Source organism: Pan troglodytes, chromosome 5 (genome assembly GCF_028858775.2).
Source record: "Pan troglodytes isolate AG18354 chromosome 5, NHGRI_mPanTro3-v2.0_pri, whole genome shotgun sequence".
Taxonomy (NCBI): domain Eukaryota; kingdom Metazoa; phylum Chordata; class Mammalia; order Primates; family Hominidae; genus Pan; species Pan troglodytes.
Window position 1 is genome coordinate 151,007,482 of NC_072403.2, and position 20,889 is coordinate 151,028,370.

General features: G+C 42.8%; 1 protein-coding gene across 1 annotated transcript in view; it reads left to right on the forward strand.

Annotated features, from left to right (window-relative positions):
• HECA (hdc homolog, cell cycle regulator) overlaps window positions 1-20,889 on the forward strand; it is a 45,796-nt gene that overhangs the window by 16,810 nt on the left and 8,097 nt on the right. Inside the window, exon 2 of the mRNA XM_527517.7 lies at window positions 14,466-15,506. Coding sequence (XP_527517.5) covers window positions 14,466-15,506 — 1,041 coding nt within the window. The remainder of the gene's footprint in view (window positions 1-14,465; window positions 15,507-20,889) is intronic.

The following is a 20,889-nucleotide window of genomic DNA, read 5'->3' on the forward strand; positions in this document are numbered from 1 at the left end:
TGCTCTCAATTGTCCTGTGTGCAGTATGGGTGGAAATACAAGAGAGAAGGCCACTTACTAGCTGAATGGCCTTGGGCACATCACCAAAGGAGCCTTCCTGTGCTCAGAAAGAGTATGTGGAATCTGGACTAAAGTGATTGTCCTATTTCTATTCTGTGAAACTTTGATACTTTTAAGAAACATTTAGGATAAACTATGACACTATTATCTTCATCCTGATGTTCAGCCTAAACCAGGCATATTCTGGGTCCGTATTCTTTTGGGTCTTGATGTGTCTTCTATTAGACAAGGAAAATATGAATCTTCTACTTTATAGTCATTATTGATGTGATTTCTTACTGAGATCAGAGTGTCAGAGCCAGAATGGAAATAACAGGTAAAATAGAAACCTGGAGTTTTTTATTTAGTTTGAATTTGAGGCTGGGTAGACTTGTGGGTTTTAATTTCAAAGTAAGAAAAGGGTGGGTCTAGGAGAACAGACTAAATATATTAAGAGAATGTTAAAAACCCAAGTTGTAAACTGTATTGAAGCATTGGGGGTGTGTGTGTGTGTGTGTGTGTGTGTGTGTGTGTGTGTGTGTAGCTTCCATGTTTATTTTGACAGAGTGGTTTGCCTGAGTAAAAGCTTTTCGTTTAAATCCTACTGTAAGCAAAGAAAAACATGTTTAACTGAATGTAATTGCCTTGTGCTCAATTTGCTACTCACTTTGGAGCAGGTTCACACACTAAAATAACATAAGGGGAGGTTAAATTACATCAAAGGTTAAGACAGATAAGCTTAAGTGATCTCATTGTAGCTCCTATACTAATTAAAACAAGTTGACAAAATATTTTTGTAAGTACTAGCCTTCCTTTATGTGTAGTGCTTAGTGTCTTTATTTTTAGTAGAAAAAAGGTCTTAAAAATATTTGAGGAAATTTATATTAAAACCTTTTGAGTTTTCATTTAAATAATACTTGCCAGTTAATCAGGAAATGATTCTTTAAATTTCTTTTTATTTTTAATTTTTGTGGGTACATAGTAGTATATAGGAAATGATTCCTAAACACCCTGTGAATTTGAGGCACAGTGTGGAGCATCAGTGGGCTGCAGTTAGTTAGCTTCTTTGTCCACTCCTGTGTCTTACCTAATTTCCATGTTATAGCCACAGGAATGGGCCAAGGCTGAAGCAGAGACTTTACCCTAGCTGGTGATCAGATGGAAAAGCAAGGCTGGGGCCTAATTACAGGAGCTCCTTGAACATGACCCAGGAACTTGGAGCATTAGTCTGAGTTTCTGAGGTTTCTGAATGTGTGTATGATGTGATCATAGTCAAGTTTTCAGAATGCCGATCTGAAGGTATTAATCAATCAAACTTTTTTTTGCTGTGTATCTCCTAAGAGAATTAGAAAAAAAACAGCGTTCTTGTAAATTTTTAAGTTGTCACACCCAGTTTTTTAAAGACTTAAATAGATGCTGAGGATACAGTTTCCAGTTCATTGTAAACATTGTAATTTATGCAAACAGAATCCTAATTATCATAGTAACTTGGTAACCATTATCATCCATTTAAAAAATAATGTAATTTTTTTTTTTTTTTTTTTTGTTGAGACGGAGTTTTGCTCTCGTCGCCCAGGCTGGAGTGCAGTGGCACGATCTCGGCTCACTGCGGTCTCCGCCTTCCAGGTTCAAGTGATTTTTCTGCCTCAGCCGCCTTCCAGGTTCAAGTGATTTTTCTGCCTCAGCCTCACGAGTAGCTGGGATTACAGGCACGTGCCACCATGCCCATCTAATTTTTGTATTTTTAGTAGAGACGAGGTTTCGCCATGTTGGTCAGGCTGGTCACTCCTGACCTCAGGTGATCCTCCCGCCTCAGCCTCCCAAAGTGCTGGGATTACAGGCGGGAGCCACCGCACCCGGCCTAAAAAAAAATAGAAATTTTACATTCTTTTCTTTATTTCCATTCAGTTTGTACTCAGAATTTGATCCTAAGACAGGGTATTGTCCTGCTTAGAAGTATTTTATTGATCATCCTATCATATTTTCCTATAACAAAATATACATATAAACTTTTAAATTTTTATTAAGATGGACTTCTGAGATGGCAGAGTAAGGGCCTCCAGAAATTTGCTCCTCCATGAAAGCAATAAGAACACTGCCAAGAATTACCAAAATTAACTTTTTCAGAACTCTGGAAATTAACCAAAGGCTTACAGTAATTCTAAGAGTGTTCTTTCAAGAGAAATGACTGAATCATAATAAAAACAGTGAGCTGTGGTGTTTTAACTTGGTTAGTACCTCCCCCTTTCCCTAGCTCTGTGGTATCAGAGCAATGTAATTGCTATGTAAATAGTTGTTATACTGTATTTAGGGAATAGTGACAAGAAAAATAAGCCTGTGTATGTTCAATACAGACACAACCGTCCGTTTTTTTTCCATGAATATTTTCCATTGACAATTGGTCAAATCCATGGATGTGGAACCCACAGATATAGAGGACAGACTGCATATGAATGGGGTGGAGAGGGAGTCTTAGCTACCTGGAGAATGTGTGCTGCACCAAAACAGCATTCTGATTCACATTCCAAAAAAAAACTCTGGACTGGTTTACTAAGACACAATGCAGGCCAAACTGCCCCATTGGAACTCTGATCTAGGGGATATATAGACATCATATCACCTATTATCAGTTGAGCTTTTAGAATATTTTGAACAGCAGGGAGTTGTGAGTTGTATTTTCTAACCGGTAACTGGTCTACAGATGACCCGTGTTGCCAGTTAATCATACAGTCTTATGCTTTACCTGTTGGGCAGACAAGGGAAGGGGCAAAGTCATTAGTCTTTTCAGCAGAGGTCATTGGGATTTCAGAGGTAAGGGGAAGGGGCCAAATCGGCCATGGCCTTTGGCCTCCAAATACCATTTTGGGGCTCATCAAGAGAGAAGAAGCAGGTCCAGCATTTACACTGCGTTGTAATTTACATGGTAAATGAAAATCACATAGATAAACTATGAGTAAAGAGGTTTGAGTATTGCCACATTTTGAATATTTGTGCTGACAAAGGAGGACATTAATATGGATAATCAAAATCAAGCTTATTTTCCTAAGCAAGGATAATATTGGAATACAGTACTAAAGACTGACATGAAGTCTTTAAAAATAGGATTGTTTAACAACTGGTTGGACAGTTTCTCCACAGTTGTATATATACAGTCATGCATTGCTTAATGACAGGGATACATTCTAAGAAGTGTGTCATTTGGCGATTTCATCATCAGGCGTACATCATAGAGTGTACTTATACAAAGTATAGCCTACTACATACGTAGGCCAGATGGTATACCCTGTTGCTCCTATGCTACAAACCTGTACAGCAGGTTCGTTGAATACTGTAGGCAATTGGAACACAATGGTATTTATGCATCTAAACATACAGAAACATAGAAAAGGCACAGTAAAAATACAGTACAAAAGATAAACTGGTACACACATGTAGGCCACTTACACATGAAAGGAGGTTTCAGGACTGGAAGTTACTCTGGGTGAGTCAGTGAGTGAATCTGAAGGCCTAGGACATTACATTACTGTAGACTTTGATAAACACTGTACACTTAGGCTACCCTAAATGTAGGAGAAAAATGAGGTAGGTATACTAGGACGTCACTAGGCAATAGGAATTTGTCAGTTCAGTTACAATCTTATGGGACCACTGTTGTGTACGGAGTTCATTGTTGAATCAAACGTCGTTATATAGCATATGACTGTATATGCACACGTACATATACACACACATACACTTACACATATGCTTAGTCTGGAGTCCTCTTCCCATTTTATGATAGTGTGATTTGGTTCCAAGAGCTCCTGAATCTACATTTCCTTCAGAGCACATTATGTAGTGCATTTTCGTGCTAGGATGCTGCGTAGTTTTCAATGATTTAGTACCCCCAAGATCTAAATCTCCAAACAAGAGAAAAGGCAGCCTGCTAATTTGTTTTCTAGTACAGTGTGATCCCATTATATGCAAATTGAATTATGCAAATTTCAACTACTCACATATAAATAATATTAATAAAAGCTTCACATTGTGTGCAAAATTTCAACAAGCATGTTTTCCCAAATTATGTGTGAAGCCATTTCATATTTTCAAAGCTGTCAGGTCAACTGAATTATAAAAGTGCTTTCTTACCCAGTGGCACCATTTATATTTTTTATATTTTATATGTTTCTATTTTATAAATATGTTTATATTTTATATGTTTATATTTTCTTATAAACAGAAATACTAACTTGTGGCAGTATTATGTGAACTCTTCTTGTTGCTAGAACTTCTGTAAGGATTTTGGTGACGTTTGTATTATTATTATTTTTTACATTCACTGTTACAATTTAAAATCTTTATTATAGCTTTTTCTTTTTTTTTTCTTTGACAGGGTCTGGCTCTGTCATACAGGCTGTGGTGTAGTAGCATGATCTTGGCTCACTGCAGCTTCCGCCTCCCAGGCTCAAGCCAATGCTTCCACCTCGGCCTCCTGAGTAGCTGGGACTACAGGCACGTGCCACAACACCAGGCTAATTTTTGTATTTTCTTTTTTTGGTAGAGATGAGATCTCACCATGTTGCCCAGGCTGGTTTTGAACTCCTGGGCTGAAGTGACCTTCCTGCCTTGGCCTCTTAAAATGCTGGAATTATAAGCGTGTGCCATTGTGTCCAGCCTGTAGCTTTCAAAATATCACCTAAGTGTGCTAATACTGGTGCTGAAAAACATCCTGGAAATCAGTAACTTTGAAAAAGAAATTAGATGTGATAAAAGATACCAGGACATGACATGCTGTTAATTTATGAAATAAACTCAGAAGTATGAGAGTTAATGCTGATAGAATTAAAAAGTATGAGTAAAGCAGAAATACAGCACAATGACGGCACGTGTCTGTGTTCTGAGTGTGCATTCCGCATACTCTATCCTTAGACTATGGAATAATCTGTTCTGAATCATGTAAGTTCTTCAGGACCATGTCCCATGAGTAAAATGCAGTCATGCTTCATGAATCTCTGTTACCCATGCTAGGGAAAGATGGATTAGGTTTAAAAATACATATTCTTACAGGACAGGGGTCCTGATCCAGACCCCAAGAGAGGGTTCTTGGATCTCGCACAAGAAAGAATTCAGGGCGAGTCCGCAGTGCAAAGTGAAAGCAAGTTTATTAAGAAAGTAAAGGAATAAAAGAATGGCTACTCCATAGACAGAGCAGCCCCAAGGGCTGCTGGTTGCCCACTTTATGGTTATTTCTTGATGATATGCTAAACAAGTGGTGGATTATTCATGCCTCCCCTTTTTAGACCATATAGGGTAACTTCCTGACATTGCCATGCCATTTGTAAACTGTCATGGCACTGGTGGGAGTGGAGCAGTGAGAATGACCAGAGGTCACTCTCGTCACCATTTTGGGTTTGGTCGGTTTTGACCGGCTCCTTTACTGCAATCTGTTTTTATCAGCAAGGTCTTTATGATATGTGTTTTGTGCCGACCTCCTGTCTCATCATGTGACTTAACTATCTGGGAATGCAGCCCAGTAGGTTTCAGCCTCATTTTACCCAGCTCCTATTTAAGATAGAGTTGCTCTGGTTCACACGCCTCTTGACAATATAACAGAGTACTTATTTGTCTGACACTGAGAAGAACATCTTCATGGGGTTAGAAGAAGATAATTTTGAAGGTCTCCTTTTCCTTCTACTTCTTTGACACTAGTCAATAAATATTGAGTGAATTATTTTATGCATGCCATACTGCTTTGTTGTGAAGAAGAAATCTACTTCTTGCCCCTCATAAGCCTAAAGCACACATAGAAAGTCATGACTGACAAAAGTGTAAGTTGGGAGAGCATGCAAGTGGCAACATTTGGCCCAAGAGTAATATAGAGGGCTGTAGAGAGTGGGATGGTACTTTCCCAGCTAAGAAGGCTGGCACCTCCCTGGGCTTGGGAAGATGTGGAAGGGATTGGGCTTGGGACAGGATTGAGGCGAGGCACAGGTGGAGGAGGGTGTGTGCCGGCATGTAGCAAAAGGGGGCAAATGAGAGGGGGTGAATATAATAACACTGAAGTGCTCAACTCCTGGTGGGCTCGGCCAGCCTTGCACTTAATGTGGAGAAAGGAGGATGGATGGCCACTTCCTGGTTGTGGCTTTGCTCTAAACTTGTTCAAAATCTCTTGATTTTTATGACAAGTAATATAAAGTGATATGGCATTTATTAACAATTGCTTATAGTTAAACAGTGCTTGGCCAGGTGCAGTGGCTCACACCTATGATCCCAGCACTTTGGGAGGCTAAGGCAGGAGGATCACTTAAGCCCAGGAGTTCAAGACCAGCCTGGGTAACAGAGTGAGACCCCACCTCTACAAAATTTTTTTATAAAAAGTCAGCTGGGGCTGGGCTCGGTGGCTCATGCCTGTAATCCCAGCACTTTGGGAGGCCGAGGCGGGCAGATCACGAGGTCAGGAGATGGAGACCATCCTGGAAAACACAGTGAAACTCCGTCTCTACTAAAAAATACAAAAAATTAGCTGGGTGTGGTGGCGGGTGCCTGTAGTCCCAGCTACTTGGGAGGCTGAGGCAGGAGAATGGTGTGAACCTGGGAGGCGGAGCTTGCAGTGAGCAGACATCGTGCCACTGCACTCCAGCCTGGATGACAGAGCGAGACTCCATCTCAAAAAAAAAAAAAAAAAAAAAAAATCAGCTGGGAGTGGTGGCGTGCACCTGTAGTCCCATGCTGAGGTGGGAGGATGGCTTGAGCCTGGCAGGTTGAAGCTGCAGTAAGCCATGACCATGCCACTGTACTCCGGTGTGAGCAACAGAGCGAGACCCTGTCTCAAAAAAAAAAAAAAAGAAAAATTGGTGTTTAGGTGCCAAGCACTGTTCTAACTACTTTAATAACTTCTTCATTCCTCATGGCAACCCTTTTGGGGTAGGTATTAATATTATTATTTCTGGGCCAGGCACAGTGGCCCATGCCTATAATCCCAGCATTTTGGGAGGCCAAGGTAGGCAGATCACTTGAGGTCAGGAGTTCAAGACCAGCCTGACCAACATGGAGAAACCCTATCTCTACTAAAAATACAGAATTAGCCAGGCATGGTGGCACATGCCTGTAATCCCAGCTACTTAGGAAGCTGAGGCAGGAGAATCGCTTGAACCTGGGAGGCGGAGGTTGCGGTGAGCCGAGATAGCACCATTGCACTCCAGCCTGGGCAACAAGAGCGAAACTCCGTCTCAAAAAAAAATTTTGAAAAAAAAAATCATTATTTCTGCCATTTTACAGGATTTTACAGGTAAGGAAACAGAGGCACAGGGAAGTTAGGTGATTTGCCAAAGGTCTTTAATAAGTTGCAGAGCTGAGTCACATCCAGGCAGGCTGGCTCTGTGTCATCTCCCACAGTCTGGAGTCGGGAAGCTGGAGATGGAGGACACTGGTCAGAAATTCATACCCTAAGAGGACCATGCTCTCTGCAAACAAGGGGATTTGTTCCCACATAAGAGGAATAATCAGCGATCTAATAAAACAGTTTTGAAACCTTACGTTTGTAATAACCAGTTCACTTTTACACAGCTAGTATCCCATGGAACCGGGACTTACACATAAATGTCTTTTTTTCCTCCTTTAAAAAAAAAAATGGTACCTGGGTGCCACAAGGAGGGTAGCAGGAATGATGTTAGTTTGAGGAAGTGAGGGTGAGGGCCAGGCTCTGTCCCGACAGAGAAGGCCTGGACTGAATCTAGGAGACCTGGCTGGAGCTCTGCAGCTGCCTCCCCAGCAGCTGGGCTGGTTCTCCCCATGGTTTCACCCTCTCTCTATTACTGTGGTCACAACCAGAGGACTGAGTCTGGTTGGGTCATTCTTTCCTTCATCAGAAGATTTATTAAACACTTATTTACGCAGTAGTGGGTTTACAAGGATGAATGTGACTAAGTCATCCCTATTTTAGATTTTGCCTGGAAAGCCGCATATGACTTAAGAAGACCCTCCTTACCTTCATTCCACCCAACTCCCCACCTGCTTATGGTGCAGCTATTTTAAGGGGGATAAAAATATTTAACTCATAGTTTAAAAGCTGAAAGTAGCAATGTCCGGTTTATGGGGCTCCTCAGTGAATGAGGTTGTCAGGAGATTTGGGCTCATTGGGCATTCAGTGTGATCCTCCTCTTTCAATAGGTAAGGAGCACAGAGTTCTGAAGCGAGGGCAGGATGCAGGGTAAGAAAGCTGGGGAGACAAGATAGGCTTGGCCCAGGTGACTGCAGCCTAGCTACCCTGTTATCCAGACTTGAAACTGAGATTTTTGCCCAGAATCACATGAACCCTGTTTATTTTAACTTGAGCAGAAGAAATAGAGCTGGGTACTGACTACTTGATGATGAACCTAAAATACAGGCCTTGGAAGGTTCATATACTTTTTAAAACAATGCCAACTCTGTGTAAAGGAGCATTTTTCTGTTTTGCTTGTTAGATTATCACAGTTTAGATTAATGCGCCAAGGGAAGTTGGTGGCACAAGTGTATGATACCCTTCTCCCATCTCTCCTGTTGAAGATTTAGTTGTGTCAGATCAATCTATATTCCGTTTATGCCTTTGTGGGACTGCTGTTCTGTTCTTAGTTTGGAGACAAGGTTTCACTCATTGCCGAGGCTCACTGCAGCCTCAATTTCCTCGACTCACTTGATCCTTCCACCTCAGCCTCCTGAGTAGCTGGGACTATAGGCACATGCCACTGAGCCCAACTAATTTTTTAAAATTTTCATGGAGACGGAGTCTCACTATGTTGTCCAGGCTGTTCTCTAACTCCTGGCCACAAGTGATTCTCTGGCCTCAGCCTCCCAAGTGCTGGAATTACAGGCGTGAGCCACTGTGCCCGGCCATACTTACTTATTTTCTAAACACCTGTATGGCATGTTCAAAACATTGGAAAAAGTAGAAAACATTGGAGCAGTTTGCATTTATCTGGGGAGTGAAATACAGCAGTATAAAATTATGGTAGCATATAACCAAACATTTTTATGAAACTTTACTATTTATAAAGTGTTTCCATGTACATGAGCTGAATAGGGCAAGCATTTTATCCCCACTTTACAGATGAGGAAACAAAACTGCTCAATGTCAAACAACTAATCAGGAGCAGACCTGGCACCAAACACCTCTCTTCTGTTATTCCCTGCTGCTTTTCCAGTTTGGACAATGTGTGTGTGTGGTGTGTGTGTTGGGGGGCAGGGGTGGTGCTAATGAGGGAGGAAAGTATGTTTGAACCGAGCCTTGAAGGAAATAATGTCCGAGTTTAGAGGCCAACACACTTCAGCAAAAGCATTGTCAGACATCCTCTGACTATTCCCGAGGTCCACCCTGTTACCCCATTTTGCCTGTCTCCCTGGGAGCCTCACCCTGCTGGTGTGTCATCGGGTGAGGTGTCTGTTGTGTGTATTACTGGGTGTATTTCACATGCTCTTGGCTTTGTATTTGTTTTTGAAGCCTACCCACAAGGCCACATCAAAGTGGCTGACTATAAACAAGCAGGGCTGGCAAGTTGGAGTGGGGGCTCTCCATACAAGGAAGAGGCTTTCTGGTTAGGAAACAGTGGAGCATGGCTGTGAACATGACAAACACTGTTAAAGGGACAGGGATGGGGCACAGCTGTGGTACCTTGTCTGTGTTCCATGTGTGCACTTCTGTTAGACCATTAGAGCTCTTAGCTCAAGACCTGGCATGTAGGAAGTGCTCAGTATTGGTTAAATGAAATATTTGCTGCTTTTTGAAAAGACACAGAATTTTTCCTCTCTTAAGCCACCTTTCTTTAGTGTGAAAATACTTTTCAAAGAAATATCAAGTCAGTCTCAACATTTACAGTTGGAATATTGTGAACGCAAATGTTAGTTAGATCTTCCTTTGACCTAATTTGATTTTATTGGTCTTGGGTTAGTAAAATTTGGTTATTGTGGTTACATTTCAGGGACGTTCACTTCGAGGCTCTTCATCTGAAGGATCAAGATAAAAACAACTACACTTAATAATTGACCAATTAACATTTTAAAGGCCTCTAAAGGTCACAGCCCAGGTGACTGGTGAATTTACTCAGTTTCAAACCACTCTTCTACTTCTTTTTGTTGTGCTTCAGTACATCCAGGTCTGACTGTCTAGGATTACAGCTCTCTTTTTCACTTCTGCTCCTCTTGTCATGTGTGGGTTTGGTGAGCCAGTATCTTTAATGCGACTTTATTCAGCACTGGAGTTTTACAAAGCCTGGGCCCAGTGGTGCTGGAAACACTAAGATGAGTAAGAGGCTTCCTCTCCTGAGTCGTCAGCTGGTGGGGATTATGAAGAGTCCCCATGATGAGGGACTCAAGTAAGATTGGGGCCAGACCATCAGGGAGGGGAGGAGAAGGGTTGGAGTCAGGATAGGGGGGCAATCCTGGTAAAATTAGTGTGTAGAGAGGTGGGCCTTGAAGCAGTAGGAGTGGGGAGGAAGTTTACTAGATGCCAGGTGCTTTCTCAGCATTTCATGTGTATAGTTTTTTTCATTTCATTCTTCTGAACCATTTAAGGTACATTCTGTTGTTTTCTGCATTTTATACAGAGGAAACTGACACAAAGAGAAGTTAAGTAAGTTGTCCAAGAGCATGCAGCTCATAAATGGTCCTGCCTGGATTCCAACTCAGGCAGTCTGGTTGCAGAGTCTGAACTGTGAATTGCTGTCAGTGGCTGAATGGGATTTGGACAAATGAAGATTAAGGGGAAACCATGGTGATCAAATATTAATACATAGAGGTAGACAAATTGGTTTAGGGCCATTTTGCCAAGGCCCTGGAATCCCACACCTGAAGGGGATAATTGTAACATATGACAGAACTAATATTTGTACAGGCTTTATGGGTCCACATTGCCAGCACCCTCTGCTGATTGATTTGGTGGAATGTTGTGTCTGTGGTTCAGTGTGCAGGGATAAGGTTGGGAAGGTTGTTGAGTAGAGGAGTCACATGGTTTGTTCCCTCTCGTATGTCTTTAAGCTGTCGTGAGGTTTTGGCCTGTATTCCCTGAGCTCATGAACATGGTGTTAAGGCTCAGCCTCTGCTGTCTTCTGTCCCCTGCCCATGCTCTTTCCCTGCCCTACAGTTACCCTCTGGAAAGAGTTTCCTGGAGTCTCCCTGTTTCTGCCTTTTCACCTCACTGTCTACCTCTGACCTGCCCTCCATCATTCCCGCTGGAGCTGTTCTCCGTGAGGAGACAGTGCCTGGCTCACTGCTCATTTTGGCTGGGACTTTTCAGGTTTATTGCATCCAGTGAATTCTTAACTCGGGGTGATTTTACCCCCTAGGGGATACCTGGCAGTGCCTGGAGACATTGAGTGGGGCTGGCCTCTACGGGATGGACAGTGAGGTTGCTGCTAGACATCTTACAGGATGGCTCCCACAACAGAGATCCAGCCCAAATGTCTGTAGTGCAGAGGTGGAGAAGCACCGATGTTACCTGGTGCTCTGGGACATTTTGCAGTTCTCCATTCTTTTTTTTTTTTTAAAGGGAGTCTCACTGTGCCACTCAGGCTGGTGTGCAGTGGCGCAATCTCTACTCACTACAACCTTCGTCTTCCAATTCAAGTGATACTCCCACCTCAGCCTCCCGAGTAGCTGGGATTACAGGTGTGCGCCACTACACCCAGCTAATTTTTGTATTTTTAGTAGAGATGGGGTTTCATCATGTTGGCCAGTCTAGTATCGAACTCCTGACCTCAGGTGATCCACCCGCCACGGCCTTCGAAAGTGCTGGGATTACAGGCGTGAGCCACTGCGCTGTCCCCTGACTGCCTGGACATAATTCTCTCCTGACTTGTTTTTCAGTAAATTCTGAGTTCATTTCTTACCAATCTCTGCAGGGGAATCTTCTCCTCCAGCCTTGGTTCCAGTCCTTGCATCCCAGGATTCTTTTCCTGGCCTCTGGTCTCTGCCCACTCCTCCCGTTTTTCTTGGGCATCTCATTAGTCCTAGGGATTTGACCTTCATCTGTGGGTGAGTGACTCCACATCTGTATTCACAGCTCTAGCTCTCTTGAGCTCCAGTCAAATTCATGTCTCCTCCACCTCAGTGGTACACAGGCACTTCTAAATCAGTGGGTCCTAAATAGGGCAGCCCTAAGTCTTTTTCCATCTTCCCTGTCCTGCTGCTCCCACATTGCTGTCCGTCAGCATGGACTCTCTCTCACACACACACACACACACACACACACACACACTCTCTCTCACACTCTCACACACACACTCTCTCTCTCCGAGCATCTTCTCACACTGCTCCTGAAGCACAGGCACTCCTTATTTCTCAACCCGCAGCACCCTCCCTCTGGCCCCCTTACTTCCAGTCCCGTGCCCCACGCTGCCACCAGGGGAGCTTTCTAGAGCAGAACTCTGAGCCTGGGAGTCTGCCTTTAGCTTCTGTCATCTATACACATAATCTAAACTGCTTCATGACCAAGCCCAGTGGTTCCCAATTGGGAGAGTAGTACTGCCCTCCAAAGGGGCCCTTTGAAAGTGTTATGAACATTGGGGGTATCATGATGGGGAAGGTGGGGTGGGTGGGCTACAGATACTGAGTGCTCAGGCCCAGTGATGTTTGCTTCCTGTAGTGTGCTGGACTGGGCTGTCCAGTGCATTACAGGAAGAGAATTGTCCAGATGCCAGTAGTGCCCTCATTAAGAATTGGCGATGTAGTTTTTAGCTTCTGCCTAGAGGATGAGGAGAGAAATGCTGAGCACTGGTCCTGGAGAGTACTTATTTTGGGGATTGGGAGGCAAAAGAACTGCATGGTATAAAACCCTACGGAAATGCAAGCAAGAATGTAAGGGAGTGATGAATTGTATTGAAAATTGTAGAAATGCCAAGACACAAGTGGGGAAGGCTGTTAGTTGTGTGACTCCCTGAAGCACCCTTGTCATCCCAGCCTGTGAGCCACACTAACCTCCCCCCCCCCCCCCCGCCCCCCACCGCTCATACAACCGACAGCCACTCTTTTGGGCCTGTGGCAACAGGTTTCCTTCCTTGGTCCTGCACTATGAGACTCTCAGTCTCCCAGTTTGGCCCCACATTTGGTCAGTTTTGCCATCTCTACATTAGCCCCTTCCACCTCTGGCCACCTTATTACACAGCTTCTTTTGTAAATAAAAATATCCCAAGCTGTGTCACAGTCAGCTAACGACAAGAACAGCAGCAACAACATTAATGATCCTTTATGTGCCAGGTACTGTGCTAAACTCTTTATAAGCATTTCTTATTTAATCTTCAAAAAATCTCTATAAGGTAGCTACTACAATTATGCCCATTTATGGTTGAGGAAATGGAAGATTAAACAGATGAAATAACCAGTTCACTTTTACACGGCTAGTATCCCATGGAACCAGGACTTATACATACATGTCCTTTTATTTCTCATTTTAAAAAACAGATTTTATTTTTTAGAGCAGATTTAAGTTCACAGAAAAACTGGAGGTATAGAGTGTTCCCATATACCTCCTGCCCTCCTCCAGCCTCCCCCACTATGAACACAGAATGGTACATATGTTACAATTGATGAACCTACATTTACACATCATTGTCACTTAATTTCATAGTTGACATTAGGGTTCCCTTTTGGTATTGTACATCCTGTGGATTTTGACAAATGTATAATGACGTGTATCTGCCATTATAGTATCACAGGAATAGATTCACTGCCCTAAAAATCCTCTGTGCTTCACCTGCTCATCCCCCACCCCCTGTGGCAACCACTTTTTTTTTTTTTTTTTTTTTACTGACTCTATCATGTCTTTTTGACATTTTAGAAATAAATTCTAAGCTCAGATGTTCAGTTATCATTGAATAGCTGTAAGGAATCAGTGGAGTTCCCATATCCATGAATCATGTTTATTTCTTAAGAATTGGGTTAGCGGATTCTACTTTCTGTCACCATGTTTTCTGTCCTTTCTGGGAACCGGCTTAGCTGTTTGCACAGTGTGTGTGGGACATGTACTTAAGATAGAGTACAACTATGTTGTTCCCACTTCCTGTCCTGGTAGCTTTGGAAGAATTCTGGTTTTTTCCTTCACAGCCTGGCTTTGTAATTTTGTGTAGACCAACAATTAGTTTGATTCAATATCCCTGCCATTGGGTGTCAGACCACCTTAGACGAGAAATGGGTATGAGACCGTCTATGTTCCAGCGGCTTTCTGGTATTCAGGACAACCTAAAGCTCGGGATGAAGGGCTTTGAAGGTCCTTTTTAGAGATTCCACCAGACTGGTTGGTTAAGTAGCTTCATCATATTATTCCCTGGTTCACTGGAGTGATTCATCTTTAAAGGAACCCTGGAACTGCCTTTCATTATATTCATGTCTTAGAAAAACCTTATACCATACTGTTGCAAGTACAGGTTGAGTACCCCTAATCCAAAAATCTGAAATCTGTTCTCTCTTTATTCCTCCCCCAGAAGCCCCATGTGCCACTCCCCTGATCTGCAGCTTCGGTAGGCCGGTGGACCTGGAGAAGGACGACTACCAGAAGGTGGTGTGCAACAACGAGCACTGCCCCTGCAGCACCTGGATGCACCTGCAGTGCTTCTACGAGTGGGAGAGCAGCATCCTCGTCCAGTTCAACTGCATCGGCCGCGCGCGCAGCTGGAACGAGAAGCAATGCCGCCAGAACATGTGGACAAAGAAGGGCTACGACCTGGCCTTCCGCTTCTGCTCCTGCCGCTGTGGCCAGGGCCACTTGAAGAAGGACACAGACTGGTATCAGGTGAAGCGGATGCAGGACGAGAAAAAGAAGAAGTCTGGCTCTGAGAAGAACACAGGGAGGCCTCCTGGTGAGGCGGCGGAGGAGGCAAAAAAGTGCAGGCCCCCAAATAAGCCCCAGAAAGGCCCAAGCCACGACCTCCCCCGCCGGCATTCCATGGACCGGCAGAACTCCCAGGAGAAGGCAGTGGGTGCTGCAGCCTACGGTGCCCGTTCCCCCGGTGGCTCCCCGGGCCAGTCCCCACCCACGGGCTACTCCATCCTCTCTCCTGCCCACTTCAGCGGCCCCCGCTCCTCCAGATACCTCGGGGAGTTCTTAAAGAACGCCATCCATCTGGAGCCTCACAAGAAGGCCATGGCTGGGGGCCATGTGTTCAGAAATGCCCACTTTGATTACAGCCCTGCGGGGTTGTCAGTTCACAGGGGGGGACACTTCGACACCCCCGTGCAGTTCCTTCGGCGGCTGGACCTCTCCGAGCTCCTCACTCACATCCCCAGGCATAAGCTGAACACTTTCCACGTGCGCATGGAAGACGATGCCCAAGTGGGCCAGGGGGAAGACTTGCGGAAGTTCATTCTGGCCGCGCTCAGTGCCAGCCACAGAAACGTGGTAAACTGTGCCCTGTGCCACCGGGCGCTCCCGGTGTTCGAACAGTTCCCACTGGTGGATGGAACTTTGTTCCTAAGCCCGTCGAGACATGATGAGATCGAATATGATGTTCCTTGTCACCTTCAAGGTATAGGTGTTAATTCACCTTGCCTGCTTTCTGTTTGTTAAAAACCAAACAACAAACAAGACAGATTGCTCTATTTTGGTGTAGTTTTCACCAGTGTTGTTTTTTTGTTCTAGTCAGGTGCTAGGTAACATTTGAATATTTCAGCTTCGCCCAGTGACGCGGTGATTTTTTACTCTGATGTCACAGTACCAAGTACAGTTGTCCTAGCGGATAATTTTGTGTCTTCTGTAATTTGAAGAGAGGATTGCCGGTGTATGGTTTTGCATAATGGGGAAGGAAATTAGTGGAGTTGTTGCATATTTGTCACTTACTGTAAACCTGTTTAATGGGCCCATCTAGCTGTGTATCCTCTTAGATCCTTATAAACATAACAGTGAGGAAAAGCAGTGGTCAGAAAAGGGCCAAGGTATTTTTAGATTAGTTGAATTAATTTTGAAGTTTATGAAAGATGAGAGTGTGTTGATAGCAGCAAAAGGTAAACAGGATTATTGAAAGCTCAGACATTAGCCCGGTGGTGGTGGTGGAAGGAGGGGCGATGGGGAAGCTTATTATTCCTGTGGATGACATATAAGGATTTGGTACATTTCAGCCATAAATTGAATGACACGAGGTTGGTTAGTATAAGAAATCTGTCAGTTCATGTACAACTAAGGAACTTCCATAAAGATGAGACACATCACATATAACATGTTTACACTTTAAATGTGTGCTAAAAAGCTTGTTGTAAAAATGATATATCCCCACCTGTCTCCTTCCCACCAACCCTGCTGTGTCAGTACCCAGACAAACATTTTCAAATCTTAGCTGATGCTTCAAGTTTTTGACATCGTGATTGTAAATACTGCTGTCTTCATTCTCCAGCTTTACATATTATCTGTTTATTGAATGGCTTTGAAGGTGGATGACTGTGCATCCCCCTCCTCCTTCCTCTCAGGATAAGATACCACAATTATTAGTTAAATCCTTAACGTTTACTAATATGAATATATATATTTAACATTGAGCCAAGAAGTATAGGGTTTTATCTTATTATATAGTACCATATAGTCTAGGACTCCTTTTGTTTTTATTAGGGTTAATTGATTATTTTGATTTGCATAGTTTTTTTTTTTTTTTTTTTGGCTAGTTCTCACTCTCCAGCAGCTTTACAAACCATCTTTCAAAGACATTTCCACATACCTGTCAGATTTTTTTTGGAAAAAAAATTTTTGCCCCTGAAAATGCCCCTCGTGGAGACTCTTACCCTCCTGCTTCTACCTGTCCTGGTGCACTCAGGACCTGGTGTACCACATAGCTGTCCTTCTAGGAATGCCTTCATTTCTGTCCTATTTTTAAAAATCTTGTTTCCTAGATCTCAATATTTTATTTTTTTCTCGGTTTATTCTCTCGGCTTTTAGGAAACATCCCCCAGGAGCTTTTTGAGAAAGGGAGCATGGGAATAGATGATTTGAGACTTTCAACGTCTGAGAATATCCTGATTTTATCTTCACTCTTCATTGCTATTTAGCTGGCTGTAGTCTTCTAAGTTATACATATTTTCCCCTTGGAATTTTGAAGACATTTCTTTACTGTCTCCCATCTTACAATGTCGCTATTTTGAGGGGTCTGATGTTACTCTTATTCCTGTCTTTGCCTCCATCTCCACCCCTCCATGAAGGTTTTAAGATTTTCTTCATATATCCCTAATGTTCTGAAATTTCACCATATGTGGGTCTTTTACACAGTTTCCTCTATTTGTCGTGCTTTCTGTACTCTCTTGGCCCTTTGGCTCTATAAACTTACCATCTTCCATTTGGAGAAATTTGTTTTTGTATTATTTCTTTGACAATTTCCGCTACCCTATTTTCACTTTTAAAAAATTCTGTGAAACTCTGATTAATCAGATATTAGACCCCTTAGATTATTTTTTTTGTTGGAGTGGAGAACTCCTTTATTTTATATATAATAAAGGATATATAATAAATATATACATGGCCCTATTCATCTCTTTATTCTGCTTTATGGAAAATTTCCTTGACTTTTTATTTTGGTGTTTTTACGGAGTTTAAAATTTTCTGTTCTTACATTTTTAATTTCCAGGAGCTCTTTTTAATAGCATTCTCTTCTTGTTTCATGTATGTAATTTCTTGTGCTACCTTTGTGAGCAAGGAAAGGGAGCTGAAATTGCAGAGAGTAGTCTCTTTCATTTTGAGAATTGTACCTAACTCCCTTTATCTTGTAGCATTTGTTATAAAGCAGAGCATTCCAAAACTTAGTGGTTTAAAAGGATAATTTAATGACTTCTCACAATTCTGTGGGTGGATTGTTAGGTTGGCTTAGGGGGCCTCAGCCGGAATGGCTTGTCTGTGTTCCATGTAGTCTTTCATCTTCCAGTAGGCTAGCTTGGACTTTTTCACATGTTGCTCTCAGGATAGCATTCAAGAGATGTAAGTGGAAGCTGCAGAGTCTGTCTCTAGAGGCTTAAGCTTGGAACTGAGTAACATCACTCCTGTCACATTTTGTTCATCAGTATAAGTCCTAAGTCTAGCCCAGGTTCAGATGATGCTGAAATACTCTGCTTTTTGATGGAAAGTGCTGCATAGAATTTATGGTTGTTTGTAACTTATTGCTCCCTACGAACTCCCCGGTGCTTGTCCAGTTTCTGAGCTTAACCATTTACTATCCCTCAGTCTACTTTCTGACTTCATATAGTTTAATTCAGGGTTGAAATAACCTCATTGTTTCATGGAAGATGGAGTTTGTGCTTTTGTTTTTTTATCCTGTTTGGGGGTAATTTTAGAGGGAAGTGGATGGAAACACCTTTATTTCTCCATTGTAAAACTTGAAACATTTTTTATGAAGATGAATATGGGTACAGCAGATATGAGAATAGTAGTGTTCTTTTTCTATCCATGATGGACAGATTATTGTCATGTAATCCATTCATCAGTTGATCAAACTTACGGATTTCACACATGCTGGGTACTATCAGTTCTTGCTTGTCATCAATTTATAATCTTAGGATAAGATGCTTTTATAAAATGTAACTAACTTACCAGGCTTAAAGTTCTAGTATCATACCTGGATATGATGTACATTAAGTATCCTATAATTTCCAGAGGAAGGGACCACTTTGGCTTGGTTCGTAAAAAGAGGCAGCATGAATGCTGATGTCAAAAGGTGGACTGGATCTTGGTAAGCAGAGGGTCTACCCAGGTCAGGTGTTTGTTGATGAGGAGGGAGTGCCTGCAAGCAAAGGAAGGGTGGTTAAAAAGAAGAAGGGCAGGTTGCGATCAGGAGATAGGGAGAGAACTGTTTGGTTGGAGCCAAGGGTGTTCTAGAGTGGGAAAGGAGTAGGATAGGGAGAGAAGGGAGAGAACAGATTGCAGAAGTACTTTCAAGCCATAATAAAGAACTTTGCTATATATTCTTTATGAATGTGAATGGAAAGATTTTCAGTGTTTTTTTAAAGCGGGCAGTCACATGGAGGAAAGGTGCGGGAAAGGGGTTTGAAAGGGGTGGGATCTAGAGACAGAGTTGAGACTTTGTAGTCTAGATGCAAGGAGATAAAAGGTGTGGACAGAATGGAAGGGAGGGGATATTGTCAAGAGGTTATTTTAAAGAAAAATTACAGCTTGTGAATTCAGAAACAAAATTCACTTTGTTTCTAGACCAGATAAATGGTGCAAGAATAGAGAAAGGAGATGGGTAGATAAAGGTGGGGAAAGGGCCTGGTTTTGCGGGCAGAAGATGAGGTTTCTGTGTGTTGGGTTTGAAGGGATGTTGGGACTTTTGTGTGGAGATGTCTAGCAAACATGGTTAAAAATAAGCATTTGGGTTGAACACTGGGAGTTTATAACAGTGGTGGTTAAAATCCTAAGGGTGGAAGAGCTCTTGGATAGGAAGAAAAGAGAAAAAAAAGGAAGGAGGATATGATAAACCCACGACCAAATCTTGAGAGTACCTTTCAGGGAGCAGATGAAGAAAAGAGGTGAAAATTAGGCCTGAGTACTTGTGTGTGCGTATATATACACATCAAAACATAGACATACATAAATAGATAATGCGCATATTAGATGTGCCCACAAAGATACTGAGAAATTGAACGTTTGATGTAAAACCTGAAGATCAGGGTGTTTAATCATTACCAGAGAAGTTATCATTGCCACAAGTGAGGCCTTGACCACATATCAGCATTTTTATTGCCACATCTTTGAGAAATCCATGCCGTCTTATTTGTAGTAAGAAAATTAAATCATGTCTTCAATCACCAATTACTGACCACACATTCTTCTATTTTTCTTTTTTTTTCTTTCTTTCTTTTTTTTTTGAGTATCTCAGTCTGTCACCCTGGCTGGCTGGAAAGCAGCAGAGTGATCATAGCTACTGCAGCCTTGGACTGCTGAGCTCAAGCAGTCCTCCTGCCCCAGCTTCTCCAGTAGCTAGGACTGTAGGCTCAAGCCACCACACTCGGCTTATTTAATTTGTTTAAACTTGTTGTTGTTGTTGTTGTTGTTGTTTGTTGTTGTTTTTTTGTGTGTGACGGGGTTTCACTTTTGTTGCCCAGGCTGGAGTGCAGTGGTGCTATCTCGGCTCACTGCAGCCTTTGCTTCTGGGTTCAAGCGATTCTCCTGCCTCAGCCTCATGAGTAGCTGGGACTACAGGCGCCGCCACCACGCCCTGCTAATTTTTTTATATTTTAGTAGAGATGGGGTTTCACCATGTTGGCCAGGCTGGTCTCAAACTCCTGACCTCTGGTGATCCACCCGCCTTGGCCTCCCAAAGTGCTGGGATTATAGGCGTGAGCCACTGTGCCCAGCCCTAAACTTTTTTAAGAGATGGGGTCTCACTGTATTATTGCCCAGGCTGGTCTTGAACTCCTGGCCTCAAATGATCATCCCATTTCAGCCTCCCAAAATGCTGAGATTACAGGCATGAGCCACTGTGCCTAGCCTGACCATGTGTTTTTTAAAGCATTTTCAACTCCAATAGAAGGGCCACACTGCAGGCCACAGGATTGCACAGCATGCGGGGCTGACATGCTGCTGCAGTACTTGCTGTGTTCAGTGGCCCTCTCTGGATTACTACTCCCTTGCCCTGCCCTTTACCCCTCACTGCCCTCCCCGGACCCTGTCTCTGGACTTCGTTTGCTCTCTTTCCCTCTGAAAATAGGTTTTGTTTAGCATTAATTTATTAAGATTGATCTAATTAAGAAGTTCTTATTGGGCTTCTTTACCACTTTGAACCACATGTGATTGTTCTCTGAAGAATCGGCTTTTTGTTTAAATTCACAAAGGGTTTAGAAATTCAAAATTCTCTGTGGTCAGGACAATGTGTAGCAGAACTGAAACAAATCTAGACTCAGTCCAGACCAGGTGTTCCAGTGAGTTTGCCTGTAGGTTAC